The 24,226-nt window shown below is 37.7% G+C and overlaps 1 protein-coding gene across 2 annotated transcripts in view; it reads right to left on the reverse strand.

Moving 5' to 3' along the window:
• Positions 1 to 447: 447 nt before the first annotated feature.
• The window catches only part of tll1 (tolloid-like 1), a 52,720-nt gene continuing 28,941 nt past the window's right edge, over positions 448 to 24,226 (reverse strand). For both annotated transcript variants that reach the window (XM_051903897.1, XM_051903889.1), the window contains exons 8-22: positions 23,452 to 23,557; positions 23,235 to 23,359; positions 17,000 to 17,115; positions 16,739 to 16,841; positions 16,489 to 16,605; positions 15,654 to 15,799; positions 14,847 to 15,042; positions 14,633 to 14,758; positions 14,097 to 14,257; positions 13,791 to 13,971; positions 10,296 to 10,421; positions 6,566 to 6,693; positions 3,757 to 3,970; positions 3,130 to 3,380; positions 448 to 3,041 (exon numbers count right to left, since the gene is read on the reverse strand). In XM_051903897.1, coding sequence (XP_051759857.1) covers positions 2,907 to 3,041; positions 3,130 to 3,380; positions 3,757 to 3,970; positions 6,566 to 6,693; positions 10,296 to 10,421; positions 13,791 to 13,971; positions 14,097 to 14,257; positions 14,633 to 14,758; positions 14,847 to 15,042; positions 15,654 to 15,799; positions 16,489 to 16,605; positions 16,739 to 16,841; positions 17,000 to 17,115; positions 23,235 to 23,359; positions 23,452 to 23,557 — 2,231 coding nt within the window. In that variant the 3' untranslated portion in view covers positions 448 to 2,906. The remainder of the gene's footprint in view (positions 3,042 to 3,129; positions 3,381 to 3,756; positions 3,971 to 6,565; positions 6,694 to 10,295; positions 10,422 to 13,790; positions 13,972 to 14,096; positions 14,258 to 14,632; positions 14,759 to 14,846; positions 15,043 to 15,653; positions 15,800 to 16,488; positions 16,606 to 16,738; positions 16,842 to 16,999; positions 17,116 to 23,234; positions 23,360 to 23,451; positions 23,558 to 24,226) is intronic.

The raw sequence follows: 24,226 nt of genomic DNA on the forward strand, positions 1-24,226 counted from the left end.
TTATTGCTGCTGCTGCTGATTATTGCTGCTGCTGCAGAGCAAGTACAGGAACTTGCTACTGCCAATACAAAAGCCGATACACTGCTGTGAGTAAGACATAGTGCTGCTGCACAAATAGCATATATCAATAACCCATAGCAGATCTATACAGGTGGAGCTGGTGAAAGTGGAGGGTTTTAGAGGAACTCTAAAGCGTGCTGCAAACTGCAATAGTGAATGTAACCAGCCATTTAAATGTGTGAGCAACAAGCTCATTGGCTGCTTGTGCCAGTAGTTAACTCTGTAATTATCCTCAGCTTGCATTAAGACCCATCAGCCTGCGCCATCAGAGTTTCATGACAGAACTATGTATTTATAACTATGTATTTAGAACAGTGCAAGAACAGCGCAAAGAACATGTACAAGTAGAGAGGAGAGATGAGAGATAAGAACAAACGAGACTGCACATTTAATTGACCTGACATGAGTTTAATCACTGTTGAGAGTGAAGTGTCCTCCTTCATCATTAGGCTGATGATGAAACAGGTGAATAAATCATTTTTCACATTGTCATATGTCATAGTTCATCAAGAGTGGAATCAACAGGAGCTTGGCACATACAGAAATACTCACACGAGTCAGAACAGTCACATGACCTGTGACCAACAGATGCACACACGTCACAGTTCACACAGTCGTACTGCCGACTTTAAAGCATTAATATTAACATAACATTATTTTGTGTGCGTGTGTGTGTGTGTGTGTGTGTTTGCACATGATCATATATAAGAATATATGCAGATATGTGTGCGTGTGTTTGTGTAACTGGACAGAATGGGACGGCTTCAGGTCAGTCCATTTCAATTTCTTTTTTTAACATAAAGGTTCAAGTTCTTTAAACTTAATATCAAATAAAATATAATAATAATTTGGGGGAAAAAAAACAATTATCTACAGAAACATAATCATGTGCAAGAATGTACATTTTGGTTCTAAGGCAATAATTGTTCCTCCACAACACTAGTGCTGTCAATGCTGTGAGTCAATGTTCTGTGTTGATAAGCAACATTATTTTAACGTTGCATCTCCATTGCACCAACGCATTCACTGAATGGCTGGAGCATTGCCTCATGGGACCTGTCGTTTTTTTGAGACACTGAATAGCACCGTAGGAATTCCCTTCAACAGCGACTTTGCTTTTTTCCAAGCAGGGAAAACTCGTCATTTGGGAATATAGCAACTGAGAACGTTCCCTTGCTATGAGTCTGTAAAATTTTCATTGAGATTACGTGAGTTTTTCAGCTTCATTGGTACTGCTCATGGGTTCATTTCCACGACTGGAGAGCACACAGTTCCATACAGTCTTTTGCGTTAAGTGCATATAAAGCGCACAGGGTTAAGGTGGTTGTAGTCAGTTGTCACAGCTGTAACAGACATATTATGCAAGGCTTTATGACATCAATTTATGTTCACATCATGTTCACGGTTCACTTCTTCAGGAGGCGTTACTGGAAGAGTGAGAAAACCACTGGTTTCTTCAACAGGCAAATTATAGAATATTCATTTTTCTCTCTCACACACACAAAAACAATTCAAACTCAAACAACTTCACATGGTTTCTGCAACTCATGAGAAGGCCCAAATGAAATCTGCAGAAAAAAAAAAATCTATGGAATTCTTCAGAACAGAAATGGTGAATATAATGTTAAAAACATAATTTAATTATACAAAGTATTTAATAAATGAACACACAAGGCATGGGGGATCTTTGTAAATGACAATTGCACGCAGATTCCTTATGGGCCTGCTCACGAATGAAGCACAACTGGGTCTCATTCACTAACAACTTGTGTGGATTATTTTGAATTTGTACGCACAAGAGAACTTCTCAAAAAAACAAAATTAATGCCTAACTCACAACACGTGTACACACATGAATTTGTTCTTATCCTTAACATCTTAACATGATTATAAGGCCACCCAGAGTTATTGGTGTTGTTTCTTAAAATGTTTGTTCAAGATTTCACCCACAAACTCAAGCTTAGTGAATGAGTCCCACTGTCTTAAAACAGCTTTGTAGTCATAACCACTTGCGTTGAATTGCTATGTCCGTCACAGCAGACATAAGCAATGGGCTACATATATGTAAGTAAGCTTATTGTTAAATAGGGCTACATATTCACTTTTGATGGAGAAAAATGGGTTTTGCTATAAAGACAGAATAACAGAATAATTGTAAAATTACAACCACATAATTTTACAAACATTTGAATGAGTTCAGGCTGGTATTTGAAGGCCTCACTCTCTCTCAAACACACACAATCACATACATACACATACATACACACAAACACACACACACACACACACACACGCACACACACACACACACACACACACACACACACACACACACACACACACACACACACACACACATTTTAGCTGAGGTACAGTGTGGTGTGGCATCAGCAGCCAAACTGTCCATGCTGTCCAGAGCGACATGCACACACACACACACAAGTTCAATAGAAGTTACTTAATTGTCATTGTCTCTTCATTTCGGTTATTTTACATGACTATCACCGTCCTATCTGAAAAACAGAGAGCCAACAAAAAGTTTTTGTGTGTGAGTGTGTGTGTTTGTCCAGGGGTTGATTTACTGCACTGGTCCACTCAGAGAGCGCAGGACAGCACTCCAGTGGGCGGAGCTATCCCACACATAAGAGCAGCTGATCGGTGTTTAGGGTCAATATGACAGTACTTCCACATTGGCTGAACATAAAGAGGCAAATCCAATGCAGGAAACACATCACGGCAGGGTCTTTGATTGACAAAAATCAATCTCAATAGTTTTCTGGAGTCTGTTTCTCCTTGTTGTAGCATCCCTGTGCTCTCTAGAGTCTTTCTCGCCTCTAGGGGAGACGTTACTTGCGTGTGTGTAGCGCCTCCTGGAACTTTGTACTAGTGTAGTGGATGTGGAAGCCTTTCTTACTGATTGTGTCATCAGAGTGGAAATGGATCAACACGGCATCGCCAGCAGAGTAAATCTCCTCACGGGGCTAAACACAGGAGAGAGGGGTCAGTAGAAGAAATACAACGATCTGTATGTCATAAGAATAGATTACTCATAGCACACACAGCTCATACCCCAGATCCACAAAAGCGTCCGAGTTTGTGCGCTCCGGTGTCATAGCCATCGTAAAGTTCGATGTAGTCATACCCGCAATCTGCCTCCTCCTCTACCTCAAAGGTGGTGAAAGTGAGCTCGATGCCATAACCCGACTCTGCTGTTATGAGCCACTCGCAGTCGGTGTGGCCGGGGTAGTTATTATCCCCAAATTGAGCATGAGAATACAGGTTCTTCTGACGTGCCTCTGCTTTCAGCCTACCACCACACTCTGCATACAAACACATACACATATACTGTCAATAATGATCATCATTGATTTACTTAAAAATCTGTTGACCCTTCAGAAACGGTTCTGTTCACTTATACTAATGTTATCAGTTGTAATAGCTAACAAATGTCTTTTTTTCTTTTCTGTTGACTGTAATAAACAACAGTAACCAGGGTGGGCAAAGCTTAGCGACAAGTCAAATGAGAAAAGGCAACACTTTAGGGATTCTAATCACCATGTAATGCTGTATTGATACACTAGAGGGCTCTATTAAACTGTAAGCATGAAATGAGAATTGCTCACATTTGATCCAAGTGCTATACATGCAAATAATTATAAACCACAACATCAGACACAGAAAAGACATGGTAGTTACCAGTGGAGTGAGTGGCCTGAAAGCCTTTCCGCTGCACTGAGGCGTCGGAGATGAATCGCAGGTACATCTTGTTGCCTGTGGAGATGAGCGGTTCTGGAATTTTACTGCCGCACAGACGGCTCAGGATGGGCGTCTTGTCCGAGTCACCGTCAAAGGCCTCCAGGTGATCATATGCGCATTCCTGGTGCTGCTCAATCTCAAACTCATTAAAAGACTAGAAACAGAAAGAGACAACAGAGGAAAAATTAACAAGAGGAAAGAATTTTGCAGCAGTCACTGACACAACAATTTTAGCTGAACAACAGTAAGAAAAGGTTTCTCCTCTTCGACCTCCTCAGCTAAAAGCTGAACACATTTGGCATATTAAAATGCAGATAAACATGTCTGGTTGTGAATGGGACAAGCCAGTTGTCTATAGAGTAGTGCAGGGATGACGTCAAAAACCCTGGTTCCCTCGAGATTTTCCTATGGGGTTTTTCAATTTATGAGTAAAATAAAGCCTGTGGTAAACTTAACTTGGCGATACTTTTGCGTTTTGTTCTACAACGTAAATTACACACATACAGAAAACACAAATTTTGTATGTTCATTTTTGAAAATACTTTTTGAATAAATAACTAGATAAGACAGCTTGGAGTGTGATTGTGTGCAATGTGCGCTGTAGAACAAAACGTCAAAGTATTGTCAGTGTTATGTTTACTGCAGGCTTACTCATAAATTGAAAAACCCCATAGAAAAATCTCTAGGGAACCAGCGGTGAATCGGACTTCTGGAATGAAAATCTCAACTTTCAGTTAAAAGACACAGTTGCCTTTTTTGTTTGTTTTTTATTCTAAACTGTTCATACACATTAGTAGGACCCTCCTAAAAATATTTTTTTAGTGTTATTTGAGCTAAAGAACCTAAATTTGAATAAACTGAATAAATGTATTTGATACCATTGTAGTCAGACTGTACAGTTTTGATGTTGCTGAAACATTACTGAAATGATACAATACTGTTCAAAAGTTATGTAAGAAATTAATACTTCAATTCAAAAGAAAGATGTAATAAATTGATCAAAATGGACAGTAAAGACTTTTATATTGTTAAAAAAAATTATATTTTAAATAAATTCTGTTCTTTTAAATTTTCCAGTTATTAACGGATCCTGAAATATTAAGCAGCACAACTGTTTTTTAACATTGATAATAAGAAATGTTTCTTGAGAATATTAGAATGATTTCTTAAGGATCATGCGACACTGAAGGCTAGAGTAATGGCTGCTGAAAATTCAGCTTTGCCATCACAGGAATAAATTACATTTTATTATATATTAAAATAGATAATATTTGTAAGTTTTGAAAATATTTCACACTATTACTGTTTTTATTGTATTTTTAATCAAATAAATGCACCCTTGGTGAGCATAAGAGACTTCTTTCAGCAAAATATTTAATAAACAAATATGCAAGGGTAGGGATGTGTGAATGATGGGTGTTTCTACATACATCTCCAGAGCTTTCTGTAAATGTAGGTTCCTTGTCGGGCTACATAGAAAATTGCTGGTTGAGGGCGTTGCCTAGCTGGCCACTAAGTGGCTTGCCTTAATAAAACTCAAAACTGGGTTGTTTTGGACCATCTGCAAATCCCTGATTTGCATGAGTTTGAATTATATGTTTTAAAGTCGTTGTACCTTTTGTGCTCACAACATTAGCATTACATAAAAAGCCAGCTGTTACCACTACACATAGAGACAGCAATGAAAGCAAAGCCGTGGTGATAAAGTTACTCTACAAATGTATTATTATGAGAACTTCAAACATTAATGCCGAAATGATATATTAATTCTAATGGACCCTAAAACGATCAATCCCCAAAACACTTGTACCTCATCCAAACAAACAATAAAATTCCCCTTTTTGTGACTTGACTTGCGTTCTGAGAGATGAGGGCCATTTAGGATCAGTTTAGGTCTAAACAGACGACTCAGAAGTCAGATCCAGACAGCAGTGGGAGACACTGAGATCACCCTTTAAACCTCTGCCATAGCGGTTTGCTAACATGTTTGCTTTGACACACTAGTACAGTATGTTAAAATCCTAACTATGAATTGAAATATGAGCTAAAGGACACAACTGCTCAAGCCTTATTATTAAGAATTATTAAATGTCTTGGCTTGTGCTAGAGCGTGTATATGTCTACGTATTGGGGTGGAGAGGTCTTGATGCATGTGTAAGTGTTTGCATGGACACGTGTTTGTTTGAGAGGAGATTATACATGTGTGCATGTTTATGTGAGCATGTGTGAGTGGGAATGTGTGTGATGTGAGATTGTCTTTAAACGTGAGAGGACCACAATAGGATTACATATATGTTTGTGTCACTACTCAGGTCAGTGACCGCAGAGGTCTGTGTACGTTTTTTCTGAGTGTAAAGGTTGAGATGTTGTTTGTGTTTAATGTAAAGGTGTGTTTAAAGGGATAGTTTTGATGTTTTAAAGTTTTAAATATGATATTTTTCTTACAAAAACCCATTGATTCATTTCAGAAGGCCTTTATTAACCCCCCTGAGCCGTATGGATTATATTTTATGATGGATAGATGCATTTTTTTGGGGGGGGGCTTCAAAACACGCCCCCGTTCACTTCTATTATAAAGCTTGGCAGAGCCAGGATATTTTTAAATAATATCTCCAATTGTGTTTGTCTGAAAGATGACGACATATACACCTAGGATGGCTTGAGGGTGAGTAATTCATGGGATAATTTTCATTTTTGGGTGAACTATCCCTTTAACAGTAGCAAACATAGAAGTATTACAAAGACTCACAATTTTGACCCGGTGGCCGGGTGTGGCGGTGATGTCCCATGTGCACTCCTTTCTGCTGGGGTACTTGTCAGGCCAGTTGGGACTGCTGATGGTTCCACTCGTGCTGTGGATCTTGTGCTCACACTCAGCTGATAAACAGGCATGGGGTGAAGAGGGTAAAGATCATTAGAAACAGTGATGCAGCACAATAATAACAACATGTGAGTAATAAAGTTTAGATAAGAATGGCCCATGAGTACTCCCAGGCAGAATTTAGGGGGGAAATCTTTGGAATTCTGTGGAATGGATTTAAATGTGGTACAACGTGTTGAGCTGAAAGTTTATCATTCAATAAATGTTTTTTTTTTCTTTAAATAAATCTATCTTTGAAAAATAAATGATCAGATTTGAAAAGCTTTTTGCTACATCATTTTAGTGTCAAAACCCATAATCTTTTAGCAGCATTGATGGACCTAAGAAGCAGAAGTCGTCATAGTTAGGTAACCTTCTACAGTGGTGAATGAAAGCTACAACAAATATATTTTGAAAAAAGCAAAAGAAAAAATCCATGATAGCATTTCTATGACTTTCCAAAAGAGGAAAAAAATATCATGGTCAGAAGAGAGAAAAATGTCAAATTTGCCATCACTCCCAAACACCCACAAAGCAGTTTTTTATGTGAATATAACAAAATATAGTGTTAAAAATGTACATACAGTTTTTTTTTTTATATGAAAAACTTTGCTAAATTTACGATGTTATGATGAATTTACAGTAGTTAACATCAGTCTGTGAAAGGGTCAACTTTAAGTCAAAACACTTTAAGTCAAAACACAGTAAACAAAAAGCAATAAAATTCTCATTTATGTGACTTCACTTGCTTTCTGAGATGTTTGACATCACCTTTTTCCAAATGAAGAGTAGCAACTCAAACTTTGAACTTTGCCCTGGTTGTGAGGTGTCACAGAAAGACTATTACAGAATGCTTAACCTTTAGTATGTTTACCTGGGCTCATAGGTTTACCTGAGACTCACCTTTACAATAAGCTAGAGTAGATCTCTCTTACAAGAGACTAGCTCTCTTTAACCTATCCTCACTAGAAAATATTCAAAACATTCCTTTGGAATTTTTGGCAAAATGTGTGTGTGAGTTTGCTTATGTGTGTGCACAAGGACATGTGATTACAGATAGATCCACACTGTCAGTTAACCTGCTGTGACCTTGAGAAATCGGGTCAGATAAACATTTTCACCAAAACCCTGCAGAGTATGTATATGTGTGTTAAGAGTGGGTGTTTTCCAATATGAATGACTGAGAACAATCCGACCTGCCGTGGCTTTCTCTGTCTTCACATAGAGTAGGGACCGAAAGTTTGAGACCACTAGTGAAAATTATTTTATTTATTGTGAAAAGTTGAATTGATGAATGAAGTTTATGTGATTGAGCACAGTTTCAGCACTATACCGATTGCACTGTACTGTTTATTTTAAGCCTTTTGTCTTTTTTGACTCTCATATTTATTTTAATGTATACCTATTTATTTATTCTTTTGATTACCGTTTTTCATTCATATTTCTAATTTTTATGTAAAGCATTTTGTGTATGAAATGTGTTATATAAATAAACTTGCCTTGCCTTATATCTCCCCTCTGCTTCAATGGCCGAACCACTCGAGCTGCATGAACTATACAAATTTGTGTAAAACCTGATGATCATCTTATCCAACATGATTTGAGAATGTTCCAAGATCTTGTGGTTCAATGGAAGCTGACAATTTGACCTTTTGTACAAAGGAGTTCACATGGTCAGTGGCACAAATGTGCTTATTTGATTAGTGGCCTAAGATGTTCTGAACTCTAATTGATTCTTCTTCACTTTATATCATAACTTTTATTTTATTTATTTATTTTTAAATCCTATTTTTTCAGATTTAAATATATAAAAAAAAACAGATTTTCAATGTGGCATTAGACTTTTGGACCCCACTGTATCATCTACAGTATTACCACTATCATACTACACACACACACACACACACACACACACACACACACACACACACACACACGAGCACTAAGTCTGGATAAGCCTCTATTCTTCCCTCTGATAATCAGGTCAGTGTGCATTAGTGAACAAAGGTATTTTCAGTATTCTGCCTCTAGTGTTCACACTCACACATGCACACAAACACTGCTGTTTTGTGCGTGTTTTTAAATGTGTATACATAAGGTGACTTGAAAAGAGTTTGTGTGTGTGTTTCTAGGTCAAACTTTAGAAGTGTGTTATATCAGCCCATAGGCTATCTATGTTTTGCTCTCTCTCTAGTTTCATTAGACTACACATGACAAAGTCATTAATTTTACAGTATCGTCATTAAAGGCATAATATACCAGACAGTCCTTTTGACTTTGTTATGATGATATTCTTGTGTAAATATACTAGTAGTACTTGTATAAGCAACTAGTAAAGCTGGTCTAGTGTTGCTACTGAGAGACTTTTTAAGAGATATACATCTCACGCATATACATGCACATGCACAAAGGAAAATGAAAACAGAAGCAGGATTAAGACTTTGAAGCTTTGTGAAACTCCAGATGTTTAAAATCAAAGTCAGTGAGCTAGCCTTGAAGAGACAGTAAAGACTGAGTGAGTGAGTGTGAGTGTGTGTGTGTGTGTGTGTGTGTGTGTGTGTGTGTGTGTGTGTGTGTGTGTGTGTGTGTGTGTGTGTGTGTGTGTCTGTATTTCAGGATGCCGCTGGTTTAACTTCTTGACCCTGACTCTGGAGCTTAAAGGGTAATATCTCTATCCTCCTCTCCTCAGGTCTAACTGTTTTTCTTTTCAAAGAGAAACACACACACTGCTTTAAACTTTCCAAAGCCCACAAAAATGTTAAAAGGCCTGCAGGGCAGAGCTGCACTGGAGGTTGATAGTGCTTGTATGAAAGGCGAGGTTTAGTGGGAGACACTCTTTGACTATAACAGACCATCTAAATGCTTCAACATGTGGGGAGATCTGGAGGACAACTGTTTCAAAGTTTACTTTAAGACTTTAAGTTCGGTCACCTCATTCATTGTATTTATAATGCAGCTCTAAATTAGTTTTTTGTTTACACTGCTTTATTATAAGATTATTTAATTATTAACTGTTTTTAAAAGTTTTGTCTTTCATCATTTTATCTGACCTCACTCTCACTGTATAAACAGGGTTGTTTTGCTTCTATGCCTTTAAGACCTCTGTGTAAATGGCCTCTTCACATGTGAAATGATCATCCATGCTTTGTTGTGTACTCCAGTGTATCGGCTCCAGTGTAGTTTTATTTATACAAAAACTGCCCCATTCTTCATAACACAGTTTCTTTAAAGCCTGCAAACAATCCATATTGAAATGTGCTGCAACTGTCAAGGTCAGATTGAAATTGATATCAGACTCCTCATAATATGGAAAAATCTGAAAAAATATGGGATTGTTTTATAGTCAAATCTTAAATGTGATTCATATTTAAAGCCTTAATAGAGGCAAAAAGAAAAAAACTGGCAGAAAAGTGACACGGAAATGAATTGCTCTGCATCTTAAATGCTGAGAAGAGAGCTGCAGGGTTTTTTTTTTTTTTTGTGTGGATTTTTGCTCATATTCAGCAAAATGTAGTATAAATCAACATGCTTACACATGCTAGATGTGCCACTGCCAGATGACTACCCTCACTTATCCTCTCCTAGCCACTATTATTCTTTTGTGAGTGCCTGTACATACCTTCCTTGCAGTCGTGTTTGTTCTCATGCAGAATAAAGCCGTTGCGGCACTGGCACACATAGCTGCCGATAGTGTTGATACACTCATGCTGGCATCCACCGTTATCCTTTGAACATTCATCTTTATCTGTAACAGAAAGAGAAGAGAGTGATGAACAGTGAGATCCAACCAGATCCTTTTGATTTCTCAACTTATTTTTATATCCTTTGATTGAGACATTTTGAAATCTGCATGAGAGGCCTGTGATTGTTGAGAGAAATAAAACAATGTGCTCTTCAGCGTAATAATAATTTCTGACATCTGGAGTCTGATTGTGATATTTATTTTTCTCTAAAGAGCAATTACTGTGAGTGATTGAGGTTAAATGTCTATATCGGTTAATTAACCAAAGAAGATGGAAGAAAATCTTAAAAACAACATGGAGAAGGAAAAAAAATAATGGGTAAATTCACAGTAATGTCACTTTTATCTGTGATAGTTCAACACGAAAATCTGCATATTCGCTAACCACCCAAAATCCATTTAACCACATGCTAAATGCAATGAAATAAGGCAGCGCCATATTTAAATTAAGACACTGGCATTTTTTCTAACACAAACACACCTTCATTTTATGTAAATTAGGCTAATTATAGATGCATATATTATAGATGTACCATTATCTGATTTGCATAATTCCTTTAGTTAACTTGGCACAAAAACAACACTCTTGCAAATAAGCTTATATATAATTGGGCACAAATGCCCCCTTTAAAACAAGAAGACAGGAGAGTATGGAGATACATACTGTATGTTGTTGGGGAAGTGCTAAGCGATTAAGAAAAAGTGATAGCATATTTAGTTTATGTGTCTGATAAGAGTAAACTGAATGTGTCAGTTAAAGGGTTAGTTCACCCAAAAATTAAAATTCTGTCATCAATTACTCACCCTCATGTCGTTCCAAACCCATAAGACTTTCATTCATCTTCAAAACACAAATGAAGATATTTTAAATTAAATCTACGAGATTTCTGTCCCGCCATTGACAGTCCATGCAACTACCACTTTGACGATTCAAAAAGTTAATAAAGAGACTGTAAAACTAATCCATATGAATTGAGTGGTTTAGTCCAAATTTTCTGAAGAGACACAATCGCTTTAGTTTCACAATCTCTTTATAAACTTTTTGAAGTGACAAAGTGGTAGTTGCGTGGAGTGTCAATGGAGGTAAAGAAATCTTTCAGATTTCATTTAAAATATCTTCATTTGTGTTTTGAAGATAAACAAAAGTCTCACGGGTTTGGAATGACATTGGTGACATTTTTTTTTTTTTTTTTTTTTTTGGGTGAACGAACCCTTTAATGGTGTATGTTAAGAAACAGTCAATGATTCCTTATGTTTATCCCCCCATTGCGTATACACCACAGCGTCCTATGAGTCAAAAGCTGTTATTTCCATGGAAGTCTCAGGTTTGGCTAATTATCACACTTCCACCACTGCTCAAAACCACCAGCATATTCATCAAACCCAATGCATGACAGATGGAGAGACAGCTAAAGAGCCAAAGTCTTTGAGGGTTACCACACATTTTTCATAATTAATGCCGTTTTCAATCATGTATTATGTCTTGAACGATTTCTTGTTGTTTTATTATTAATAAAAGAATGATCATAAAATGCCACAGCTGAAGAGACACAAGTGTGCTGTAGGGGTGCCTCTCAAAAATCAACCCTACTCCAAAAAATAATTTTACAAGCGTATCAGAATCTTGCTTTCTTTCCTGTGCATTTACAAGAAATGAATCCCCTCTTTCACTGTTTCCAGTTCGGCACTCTCATTCGACTCAATACACACTCACACAGATCAGGAGCATGTGGGAGGGCTCTGGGGACCTCCCTAAGTCTGCTGGCACTGGGCCAGCAAAAATCCAACCTCAGGGACTTCCAGACAATGAGTGTGATGCTATTATAACTCATTGAGAATTGAGCTTATTCTCTTTCCCACTCACACACATGGCGCATACAGCGGGACTCATTCACCAAGTGCGTAAGCGAAACATTCATTTGTGCATTCCATTTATACTGTACAAATCTATCCAGAAGAGCCAAATACAAACAGATGACTCATAAAGTGGCAGACCCTGCTTATGCTTCAGCTAAAAGTAATAAGCGGTGTGATTTTTTTAAAACATGAAAACTAGCCTATCAGAAATAATGTATTTTTGAGTTTGCATTCAGGTTTGCTGACATTAGTTTGACTGGGTTTTGGAAGAAGGTTGTATGGTTGGAAGAAGGCATGAGTAGGGACATTAAACTGGGGGTCTTTGACAGCTATAAGGAACAACACTTTTTAAACTTTAATATTACTATTCCCAACAAAGACTGATCTGGTTTTTAATCACAACTTTCTTGTTTATCTGGTTCATCTTCTGGAATCAGGAAATATCTCTTTCTCTTTGTACCTTTGCCAACCAATTTGAGTCTTTTCTTCTAGATCTCATGTGAGATTATGAAATAATAAAAACAGGGATTCACTGTATGGGGGAAGAAATGAACACAACTGATATTCTTGTTTCATGAAGCTGACTGGAACATTCATCTATTATCAGCAGATATTAAAAGTATATTTGTACACGAACTCACATCTCTTTTTCTCCTGCACAGTTTATAATGCAAATAAGCATTATGAGATTATAATATTGTCATATGAATCTCCTGCATATATTACCTGTTTTATTTATTATTAGTTTGTGAGCTCTTTAGTCAGACAAAAATCTGAATCATGTTAGTAGTGGAGTACAAATGGTTGCAAATAATATTTAACCATTTGTAAAAAATTACACCATCTTATCATCATGCAATAAGTTCAACAAATGCTGCTGACCCAACAGGCTGGGACATTTGTTGCCACAGAGACAGAGCCTAGTGTCCAAGAAGATGAATGGATTCTTAAAGGCACCTCAGATGTAAGGGCAAATCCATTCCCAAACACCAATCAGGCGAGAGAAGGCTGTACCTGAAACATGCCTTGACATGACCTGCTGGCCAATCAAATCTGGCACATCATTATCAACATCCTGGCAGGACAAAAATATAAAGAGTCGCTCTTTGCAGTGAGCAGGCCTGTCTGTGGAAGAGAATGCCCTGATTCACACACATACACTTTTCATTTTACAAATAACATTGTCAATGCACATTAAAATGTCACATTTACAAGTGCCAATCGAGTATCCAAACAGGTTAGAAATACAATTACGCTCAAGTCCAGATTCCAGTGTTTGGATTAATGATTTGTAGTCTGTTCCAATGATAGTTTCTTACCAAACCCACAGAACTTCTCACGATACAATTGCATGAGAGAGAGAGGGCCTTTAACCTCAGAAAATGTTTGAAAAGCTTTCAAAATTTAGATTATGAAATTCATATATACAAGCGAGCTTGGGTGGAGGTGTCAAAACATAGCTAAAGACTTCCAAATCTCCATTTCAAATGAAAAGCGCTGGCATGGTGGTCTTACCGGAGAAGAAATGAGCTTTGAAGCCTTTCTTGGAGACTGTGTTGTCTGATTTGAACTCGATTCGCATGTTGTTGTACTGGGAGGTGATGACCTCTGGAACCTCTGTACCGCAATATTTCCCATGAAGCTTTGAGTCTGATGACAAGCCGCTCCGCACCTCAACATAGTCATACTTACACACCTGCACATATAAAATAGACAAATAATACAATGATAAACATCCATCCTTCTATCTACCTACACAAACAATAACACAGAGTGTGCCACACTGACACACACACAGAGTTAGCGAGTATGTGCTCTCACCTCATTTCCCTCTAGTTCAAAGGCTTCAAACTGCATGGATATGCGGTACTGAGTGGGAGCAACCACTTGCCACACACAGTTCTTATTGGGAGGATATTCCTTAGGCCAACCTGGGGTGGTGATTGTGCCATTCAACTTAGTCAGCAAGCCACCACATGCAGCTGAAGGAGAAAAAAAGAGTGAGAACAAACTTTTAAAAACACAAAAGTGAAAGATTCAGTCTTCAGTTTTCTGGCGGTATACAGACTAATAAGCACTCAATTAAATATAAACTATATAGTACATGTCTTTGATGATTTTTGTGTTATTTTAGTGTTACCGCAACACATTGTGCTTTTTTATGACACAGAAATCATGTGGTTTCTGAGCAGAGTGAGTGTAGCCTAAGTGCTGTTTGTTCTTGTTGTTTTCCTGTTGACTGTGGATGTTTTCCTGAACTGTTCAGTTTGGCCTGAGCATCCGCTGAGCATGTCTGAGTCAAGCAGACGGAAGCACCTGTGTGCAGTGTGTGCAAACACAATCACACACTTTCTTACCTTCACAGCTCTTCTTGTCAGGGGCCAGTTCGTATCCAGGATCACAGGCACATTTGAAGCTTCCTAATGTGTTAACACATCTCTGTTCACAGCCCCCATTATCTGGCTTCAGACACTCGTCTTCCTCTGTTTTAATGACACAGACACATCAGTTGAATGGACAAGGGCCAAAACATCAGCTTCTGATAAAACTATTTTGTACGTGTGTGTGTACCTTTGAAGAAGTTTGCAGCAAAGCCTGCTTTATTTACAGTCCCATCAGAGACAAATTTCATCCAGAGGGTGTTGGAGGTTGAACGGATATCTTCAGGTTTATCGTAGCCGCAGAATCGACCAATCAGAGGGCTGTTCTCAGACAAACCGTCTCTAACCTCTAGATAGTCATATGCACAGCTGTCATGCCGCTCGATCTGCACAAACACAGGCGTAATACAGTATGTGTTAATGGCATTAGCGTTTTTATGGCACCTTACAGTAGGTGTCAGTGGCTAGGAAACCAATCCAATAAAAACAGGATCTCGGGCGTCTCTGTGTATATTATATGCCAGGCTCTCAGGTCTGGTACACGTCCTGCTCCTTATACATAGACTTTATGCGTGCAAAAGAAAGTGAATGTATGTATGCAAAGGGAGAGAGTGTGTTTTTGTTTCCTCTGAACAATTCGACACCTTTGACCTACTGACACACACAATGGTGCACATACATACTTGTGACTTGTAACAACATTCTGACATTTTAATGTAAATAATCAAACACGCCTGACTTTTGACCTCACACATCTGCAGTCTTATAGGAAAATCAACTTGACAATGATGTATGTCTATTTGTGCGTGTTTATCATAAACATAAACTAAACAGCACACATGTAAATAGTGACGTCTCTCCTCTTTTTCTCTCCTTCTCAGAATGAAAAGACAAGGGAAAAGGAGGAGAATGAAAGAGGAATGCTAAGGTGAGAATAGTACTTGACCGGAAATATATAAACAGAAAACAGCCAAAAGAGAGAAGGCAACAACCTCACCTCAAAGACCTGAAAGCTCAAGCCCACGCTGTAGCCCTCAGACACTGTGATCCTCCATACACATTCCTTAGATGGACGGTAGTCATCTGGATAGTTTGGAGACTGAATCTGTCCGGAGTCCTTATTAATCTCCCCTCCGCATATTGCTACCAGACACAAAGAGAGATTTTTAATTTGTCATCAGAAATATTTATGTTTATGTAAAATGTTATTGTTTTGTAATACTTGTTTTAAAAAAAATACAAAGTTAAAGCTGATGTAATTTGAATTATTAAAATATTTATATATTTAATATGCAGTCAGCTATAAGCAATCTATTTGTAGGTTGATTTGACCAATGGCAGATGGGGAAGTATTTTGGAAATATGTTTGGAAGCAGTCATCAGTTTTACAATCCTGATTTTGTGTCACTAGTGCCGCACACTTCACCGTTAAGACATTAAATTGCAATGGACAAGAAACTGTCAACGGCGCGCCTGGTCACCTGACAGTCCAACATAGTAGTTGACAGTATTGCATTAATACAATGTATTATAGTATTAATGCTGGTTTCCACCCATCATACAACAGAAAATCAAGAAGTAAAGAGTTTTTTGGATTATGTAACAAAAAGACCAGGTGTTAGACAATTTAGACAATTAAGTCTGCAGTTCTTTTGTACATTTGTGCTTACAAAATCTCTCTCTGCCTGCTTATACTTGTATTTTGAGTGTGATTCATTGGCCAAAATTTTTTTGATTTCTATGGATAACGCTATAATATTTTTATTATGAATTCTTTTGGCCACCATAACCATGTAAAATCTGATATTGTGACAGCTCTAACACGCACACACCTTCATAGACTGCTGCGAATCCCTTTCCAACCCAGTTGCTGCTACTGCGGAACTCAATCCACATCCGACTGTCTGTGGAGACCAAAACTTCTGGAATTTTATCACCACAGAACCGACCTGCAAAGATACACACACACACACACATAATAAGATATAAGAAATAGTTTCCCATAAGCATGCATTGGTGATTCATATGATTGCTTAATAAATTCCAGATTATTTCCTGGTGAATCCACCAGTATGTATGTACCCAACAATGGTGCTTTCCTCCAGTATCCATCACGAACCTCTATGTAGTCGTACCAGCACAGGCTGCTCTTGTAAAGGTCCATAGTGGTAAAGTTTAATACTATCTGAAATGGGCAGCACACATGCAACTGTCAAATACGTCAAACTTTACACATTGGATCAACGTTTCTTTATCTACAGCCTCATAATGAAGACAATTACAGGAAAAAATGGATTGAAAATTGTTGTAAAGTCAAACACTTAACACACAGAAGTGTCTTACCTTTTCCCCAGGTGTGACAGAGATCCTCCATACACAGTGTGTATATGACGGGTACCCATTAGGATATCCCGGAGATGAGAAATTTCCCACTGAGTCCTGTAGTGTTTCACCACATGCTGGAAAGAGACCAACACAATAACATGATTAATGAGTGTACATACAGAAAAACTATTTTGCATAACATTTCAGTATTTGAAAAATTCCTTTTGTTATAAAAACTTGAATGTGTAACTTTACTTAGACGTTAATTCAGTAATCGCTCTGAAAGATTCAGTGAATGATTCGTTAGATGGATTCAAACTGATTAACAAGTCTTTTTGACCAGTTAATTAAATGAACCAACTCGAAACAGTCATTCGCTCATGAATCAGACTACACTGCAGGGCTCTACAGTGCGAGCATTTCACTCGCATTTGCGCCTGAAAATAACTGCGTGCGAGTGTGAAAAAATATTTAGGCGTACTGGTGCGAGTGACCTGATCGATTCTCATGAATAGAACTACAATACAATCGGAACAAAAAGTACACCTACTAAAATGCATCTACACTGAACAACAGTTATGTTTCGCACTGCAATCGGCTGCTTTTCGTGCCTTCATTCAAAGACTTTGCTTCAGTGAGCAGAGCAAGTGCAAAAGACGTGCACGACATACTACACTTCAAAGATTGTTTACAAGGTGAAACAAGACAGTCTCATGCTGCAGAGGTTTCAGCCAAATTAACTGGAAATACTACATTTGGATTATCATAAGCAAGGTCGGAAATTAACGGAGGCTTGAGGGCAAAAATGCCACCAAAAATTAATAAAAACACACGCACCATGCTACCATTTTACTTTCGCTTTTAAATTAGCGGCAATTCGGAGGCGGCAATTGCTTGAATGGTGGGTGGGTTCATCATTATTCTTAATGAAAAAATACAACAACAAAACAGTACAATGACAAACTCGCTTAAATATGCTTTTACATTTTGCTTTTTTTCAACCAAATCTTCATCCATCGTCATTCAGAGAAGTGAGGCGAAATGGCCGAAGTGAGGTGAAATCTGACTCCTGCTGCAACACTTGTTCAGCTCTCACTGAATTGAGCAGACACGTTTTTAACTGTATCTGTTCTTTAACTAAACTAAATTATTTTTATTACTATAAAAAACTAAAACGACGGTGACGGTGGTGCCGCGGTCACGGTGGGCAAGTGATATAACAGGTGTTGCAGCTGAACACAGGTAACACCGTCTATTGCAGCAAGCCTAATATGTAGCCTAAGTTAAGTAGGCTAATATTACACAAGTAGACTCCTGTTTCTCAGAGTATTGGCATGATTGCAAACGTGATACTTACTGATCTTATTTAAGTCCAATAAACAAGTTGATATTAAGTGATTTAACATTAGACACAATAATGTCTGTTTTTGCTCTATTTCGTGAAAACAGTTTCAAACAAAGCCACACCAGAACTGTTGCGTATCTCCAAGCCACGGTGAATGAATGAATCTGCGTTTTTGAACGACTGAATGAATGACTTGCACATTAAGATTTACCGCCACCTACTGGCGGTAAATGTAATACATTTATTTTCATATTTACTTTATTTTTATTTTACTTAAAATATCAAATATGTAATTTTTTACATATTTCTAAATTCAAAAATATATTTAAAAACATTCGTACAACATTATTTACCAATGAGCTGCATTAAGCAGTCTATGTAAATATGTCTAAAAACCACTTCAGATGGAGCTTCTGTGCCACTTCTGCAGTGCAAAGATTTTTGATGATTTATTTTGATAGGTAACAGTCTGACTGGGTCTAAACTGAATTTATTGTTTAACATTTAAAAAACAAATTTTCTATTTTAATTTAAGAAATTGACGAAATATGATACATACATTTAATAAGATTAGAAAAAAAATTGCTCTTATAATGGTAAAAATGCCTGTGGAAATTAATTTAAAGGGGCAAATATCGCCCTGTAAAGTTAGTGTCTGTTATTGATCAGAAGTGCTCCTAAATTTTTTTTATTAGGAGCACTTGTGAAAAGAAAAATGTTAGCGTAGAGCCCTGCACTGGATGTCCTGAATGTTTGTTTTTTTCATGCAGCCGGGAAGACAACACAATAGAAAGATGTTCACAACTAAAAATTCTTGTGCCGTAGCACTGTATATTCAGCAGTGGCCGACCGCCACCACTAAATAGCAGTGCAGGAAACAGATCCACACACACACAATGAATTAACAAAGACCTATTGACTGTTCTAATGAGATCTCAGGAGCCAAACAGTGCAGGATAGGGGAGCAGATTCTCTGTTCAAGAGAAGCCAAATCTTCTGCTAACATTTGCCAAATGTTTCTCCCAATTAGCGATGTAGCGGTTAGCCAAACATTAGTCTGAGAGGCCTCTGTTTTTCATCACAGCTCATTGGGTGTAAATTTCAAGGAAATATAAAGACGTAGTCAAGTCACAGAACAATCCGGTGCACAGTCACGCATTAGATAAGCTGTTATCTTTGGCTTGGGTGGAGACAGTCACCCCTATTTCAGACTAAACTTTTACTGATAACCTGTATGTAACAGCAGAGATATGAACGTTGGACTTACAACAGTAGTTTCCAAAACTTACAATGAAAATGATGTAATTTACTCACCCCATGTTAAATTAATTTTAGGGGTGTCAATTTTTTAATCACGAATAATCACAACCTTTTTGTGAAAATAATCGTGATCAGTCACAGTCGTACTGTACAGTGAAGTTAAGCATATACCATTTTTCTTGTTTAACATGTTCATTTTGTCATCATTTGCTATATCCAGCAAAGTAAACTCTCAGACTGAAGGGTGATTCTCAAAAAACTGTATTTTCTGCAAGCTTTTTTTAAGGTAAATTTAGGTGTCTTTCCAAAAAAAGGACACTTGGATACTCCCAAAAGGACACCAAATAACCAAATGATATAAGGAGTCCATATAATTCATAAATTTATCCACACCAAAAGAACCCATGAAAAAAAACAGTGTATAGTATTTGTACAGTGCAACAGCAAAGAGCTTGTTTACATTTTAGACAGGTCAAGTTGCCATACCGAACAGGACCACATGGAGATGCCAAAAAAAAAAAAAACTAAAATTAAAACTAAACCAACCACCCTGACCTGACTGCATATACCTAAGTACACGGATCCATTCAGAATTACTAAACACAGCAACATACACATGACAAATCAAAACACCCTGAATATTTGTGGAAACAACATGAATTTACTGAAATGCGTCTGTGCATAAATACAATGTGCGTTCAGTGTGTCAAGAGCGCACATACATGGTTTGTTTGTGCATTAATATAACAGACTCACGCGTGCTGAGTTGAACACATAGCCTTTTTTAAAAGTATACTCCTTTTGATAGTGTGCGCGAACACAGGCAGTCGAAAACATGCACTATAGAAAGTTTCCTCTTTGTCTAGTGTCTGCGCTATTTTTCTCCAGAAGTTATGACCGATAAAATGTCTTTGTATTCTTTTAAACTAAAGTTTTGGCTATCTCATAATCCCTTCACACAAATGTTTGTTGTCTGTTGTTGTTGCAGTCTCTGGTATTTTGTTGTTGTTGTTCCATCTCTTTAATTTCGTTTTCTTTACATTATCGCTGTTTTGGACTGATTTTTCGAATTAATTTGTTTATTGGACAACTTTCTGGGAGTGTAGGGTTACAGTTGCTTGTTGCTTGTGCCATTGTAGATGCTCAGTGTGATAATCTCCCAACTTCTAAGATCATCTAACTGCGTGACGTAAATTATATTAAAGGGTTAGTTCACCCAGAAATGAAAATTATATCATTAATTACTCACCCTCATTAATTACTCACCCTCAGTGATGGGCGATTTCAAAACGATGCTTCATGAAGCTTCGAATCTTTACGAATCATTTGTTTCGAATCAGTGGTTCAGAGCGCCAAAATCGAATGATTTCAGTAAACGAGGATTAAGAGTCATAAGCGCTTTGAAATTGCAATGGTTCACCACTGTGGGGGTGCTCTGAACCACTGAAAGATTCATAAAGCTTTGAAGCTTCATGAAGCAGTGTTCTGAAATCGCCCATCACTAGATATTGTTGAATAAAGTCACTATTTTGTTATTTTTGCCGCACAAAAAGTATTCTAGTCGGTTTATAATATTAGAGTTGAACCACTGTAGTCACATGAACTGTTTTAAATATGTTTTTAGTAGCTTTCTGGGCATTGAAAAAGGGAGTGTTATTGCTGGCAATGCAGGCCTCACTGAGCCACTGGATTTTATCAAAAAGATCTTCATTTGTGTTCCGAAGATGAGTGAAGGTCTTACGGGTGTGGAACGACATGAGGGTGGGTAATAAATGACATAATTTTCATTTTTGAGTGAACTAACCCTTTAATGATGCAATTTCATGTGCTTCAGTCATTTATTTGCATTATTTGCATTAAATTATTTTAATGTGTTAAGGATTTTGAAATAATCACATGTGACAGCCCTAATTATTTTCTTTCTTCCACAAAACAAAAGCAGATGTTAGGCAGAATATCCAAGCTGCTCTTTTCCATACGAAGGTCTATGGTGATTTATACAGTCAAGAACCAAAAAGGACAAAAAAGAATCACAAAAATATAATTGAAGACTTGCATGAATCATCTGGGCTACTTTTATGGGACGTTTATTATGCATTTTGTCCTTTTGGGAGAATTTTCCCTTCGCATACCTTGAACGGAAAAGAACAGTTCAGACATTCTACTTAACTTCTCTAGAAAACTGCTCATTTAGGCAAATTGTAAAATGAAAGTGGGCATTCAGTTCACAAATCTTGTCACAGACTGTTGAAGGGAGAGAGCTTTGTCTTTGTATGTGAAGTAGGCCATGCATTACGCATTTACACACACACACCCTCACTAGTGCATGAACTCAAAACAATACAGCAGTAAAGTAACACACTCATGTGCCACTCACATGGACAAACACACACACAGGCAGTAGAGCGAGAGGATCCTATGCTCTTTGTCTGTGAAATGTCAGGGTGGCTGTCTTCTCTTTCCTGAGCACAATGCACACCCATCCATTCAACAAACCACTTGTCCCATTGTAGGGTTGCAATTTAATGTCTTTGGATTATGGGTGAAACCAGAGCACCTGGGGGAAACCCATGCCAACATGGGGAGAACATGCAAACTCCACATAGAAAGGCCACCTGGCTCAGCCGGAACTTAAAGGAACACTCCACTTTTTTTAAAAATAGGCTCATTTTCCAACTCCCCTAGAGTTAAACAGTTGAGTTTTACCGTTTTCGAATCCATTCAGCCGATCTCCGGGTCTGGCGGTAACACTTTTAGCATAGCTTAGCATAGTTCATTGAATCTGATTAGATCGTTAGCATCTCGTTAAAAAATGACCAAAGAGTTTCAATATTTTTCCTATTTAAAACTTGACTCTTCTGTAGTTACATCGTGTACTAAGACCGAAGGAAAATTAAAAGTTGCGATTTTTTAGGCCGATATGACTAGGAACTATACTGTCATTAACTATACTGTCGCAGCGCCTCTGACCCCCTGCTTGCACAGGGAGCGTGCCTTGCAACCATGGAGACATTTGTGAGAGACGCTGCGTAATATTATTGCGCCTGCTGCAGCCATGGTACGGCAGCAAAGTTCCTTGATTATTACACTGGAATGACAGTATAGTTCCTAGCCATATCGGCCTAGAAAATTGCAACTTTTAATTTTCCTTCGGTCTTAGTACACGATGTAACTACAGAAGAGTCAAGTTTTAAATAGGAAAAATACTGAAACTCTTTGGTCATTTTTTAACGAGATGCTAACGGTCTAATCAGATTTAATGAACTATGCTAAGCTATGCTAAAAGTGGCACCGCCAGACCCGGAGATCGGTAAAACTCAACTGTTTAACTCTAGGGGAGTTGAAAAATGAGACTATTTTCAAAAAAAGTGGAGTGTTCCTTTAAACAAGTGACATTCTTGCAGTGAGGCATTAGTGTTTTCCAATGAGCCACCGCAAAAAGTGTATGTGCATCATAAAACTGACAAAAACAAATGATCTCATGTAAAACAGTATGATCTCATGCAAGCTAACACACACATACACACATATAAACCGCAATATTAGCTGGAGACACTTCTCTGCTCCTAAAGTGGTCATCATCCTGTAGTTAACACCCTTGGTTCATTTAAATTTTCACTTTCTCTCTCACATACACTGTAGGCCTACCTGGGCATCTGTACAACTTCTTAGCTTGCGATATATCTCCTTTGCTGAGTCTAGTTCTTTGCCCGATAGCAGGCCTGACGCCATTCTCATCACGAGAGGGAAGAATTGTGTCCAAAAACATTCCCCTACGGAAGAGAAAGAGGAAAAGCAGAATGCTTAGAAAGTTGTGTATTAAATTACTGAGTGTGAAATTCCTTGTGTGTGACAGAAGTCTCACCTGGAGAAAGTGTTTCTGGCATAATGCATGATGCTGTCAAAATCATACGGCTCACCAAGAGAGTTGACATCACCTGGTTCCATCTTGATGAAGTTATACTCCTGACCTGAGTGCACACAGATACACTCGTATTGAAACAGAAGTTTTGGCTCACAGGATCAAACTGTGTTTAGGCTTGATATACTAACAGTTGAACTCTCAAATTGTTCTGTTCGTACAACAACAGTTCAAATACTGTCTGTATGAACAAATATTTGAAGCCAAGCGCCATTTCTATTCTTGTGATAGCCATGAATAATGCCTGTCACCACAGAGAGAGTAAAATAAATACCAAAGATGGTGATCAGTAACACTGAAAATTCTTAACATACAGTAACTGACACAATGTTATTTAAATGCAAATCCAAAGCACAAATTCATTAATCAAATCTTAATTTAAATGGATAGTGTGTGCTCGCTTAACGTGTGAGAACCAATGAGGTTTGTTCTCACGCATCAACAACCACGGATGAGCTTCCGTGTTTAATATATTTGATAAGCTCTATGTATTTGCATTGATCAATGTTTAAATGTGAATAAAAGCCTTAATTAAATTTGTTTAGTTAAATCATAAAGCGATAATGTCTCTTCAGAAGACATGGATTAAACTGCTCGGTTCATATGGATTACTTTTACAATGTCTTTATGAATGTTTTGAAGCATGAACATTTTGGTAATGGATGGACAAAAATTATGAGAGCATATTAAAAAAATCTCTGATTTTCTGCCACTGTGA

This window comes from Ctenopharyngodon idella, chromosome 1 (assembly GCF_019924925.1).
Source record: "Ctenopharyngodon idella isolate HZGC_01 chromosome 1, HZGC01, whole genome shotgun sequence".
Taxonomy (NCBI): domain Eukaryota; kingdom Metazoa; phylum Chordata; class Actinopteri; order Cypriniformes; family Xenocyprididae; genus Ctenopharyngodon; species Ctenopharyngodon idella.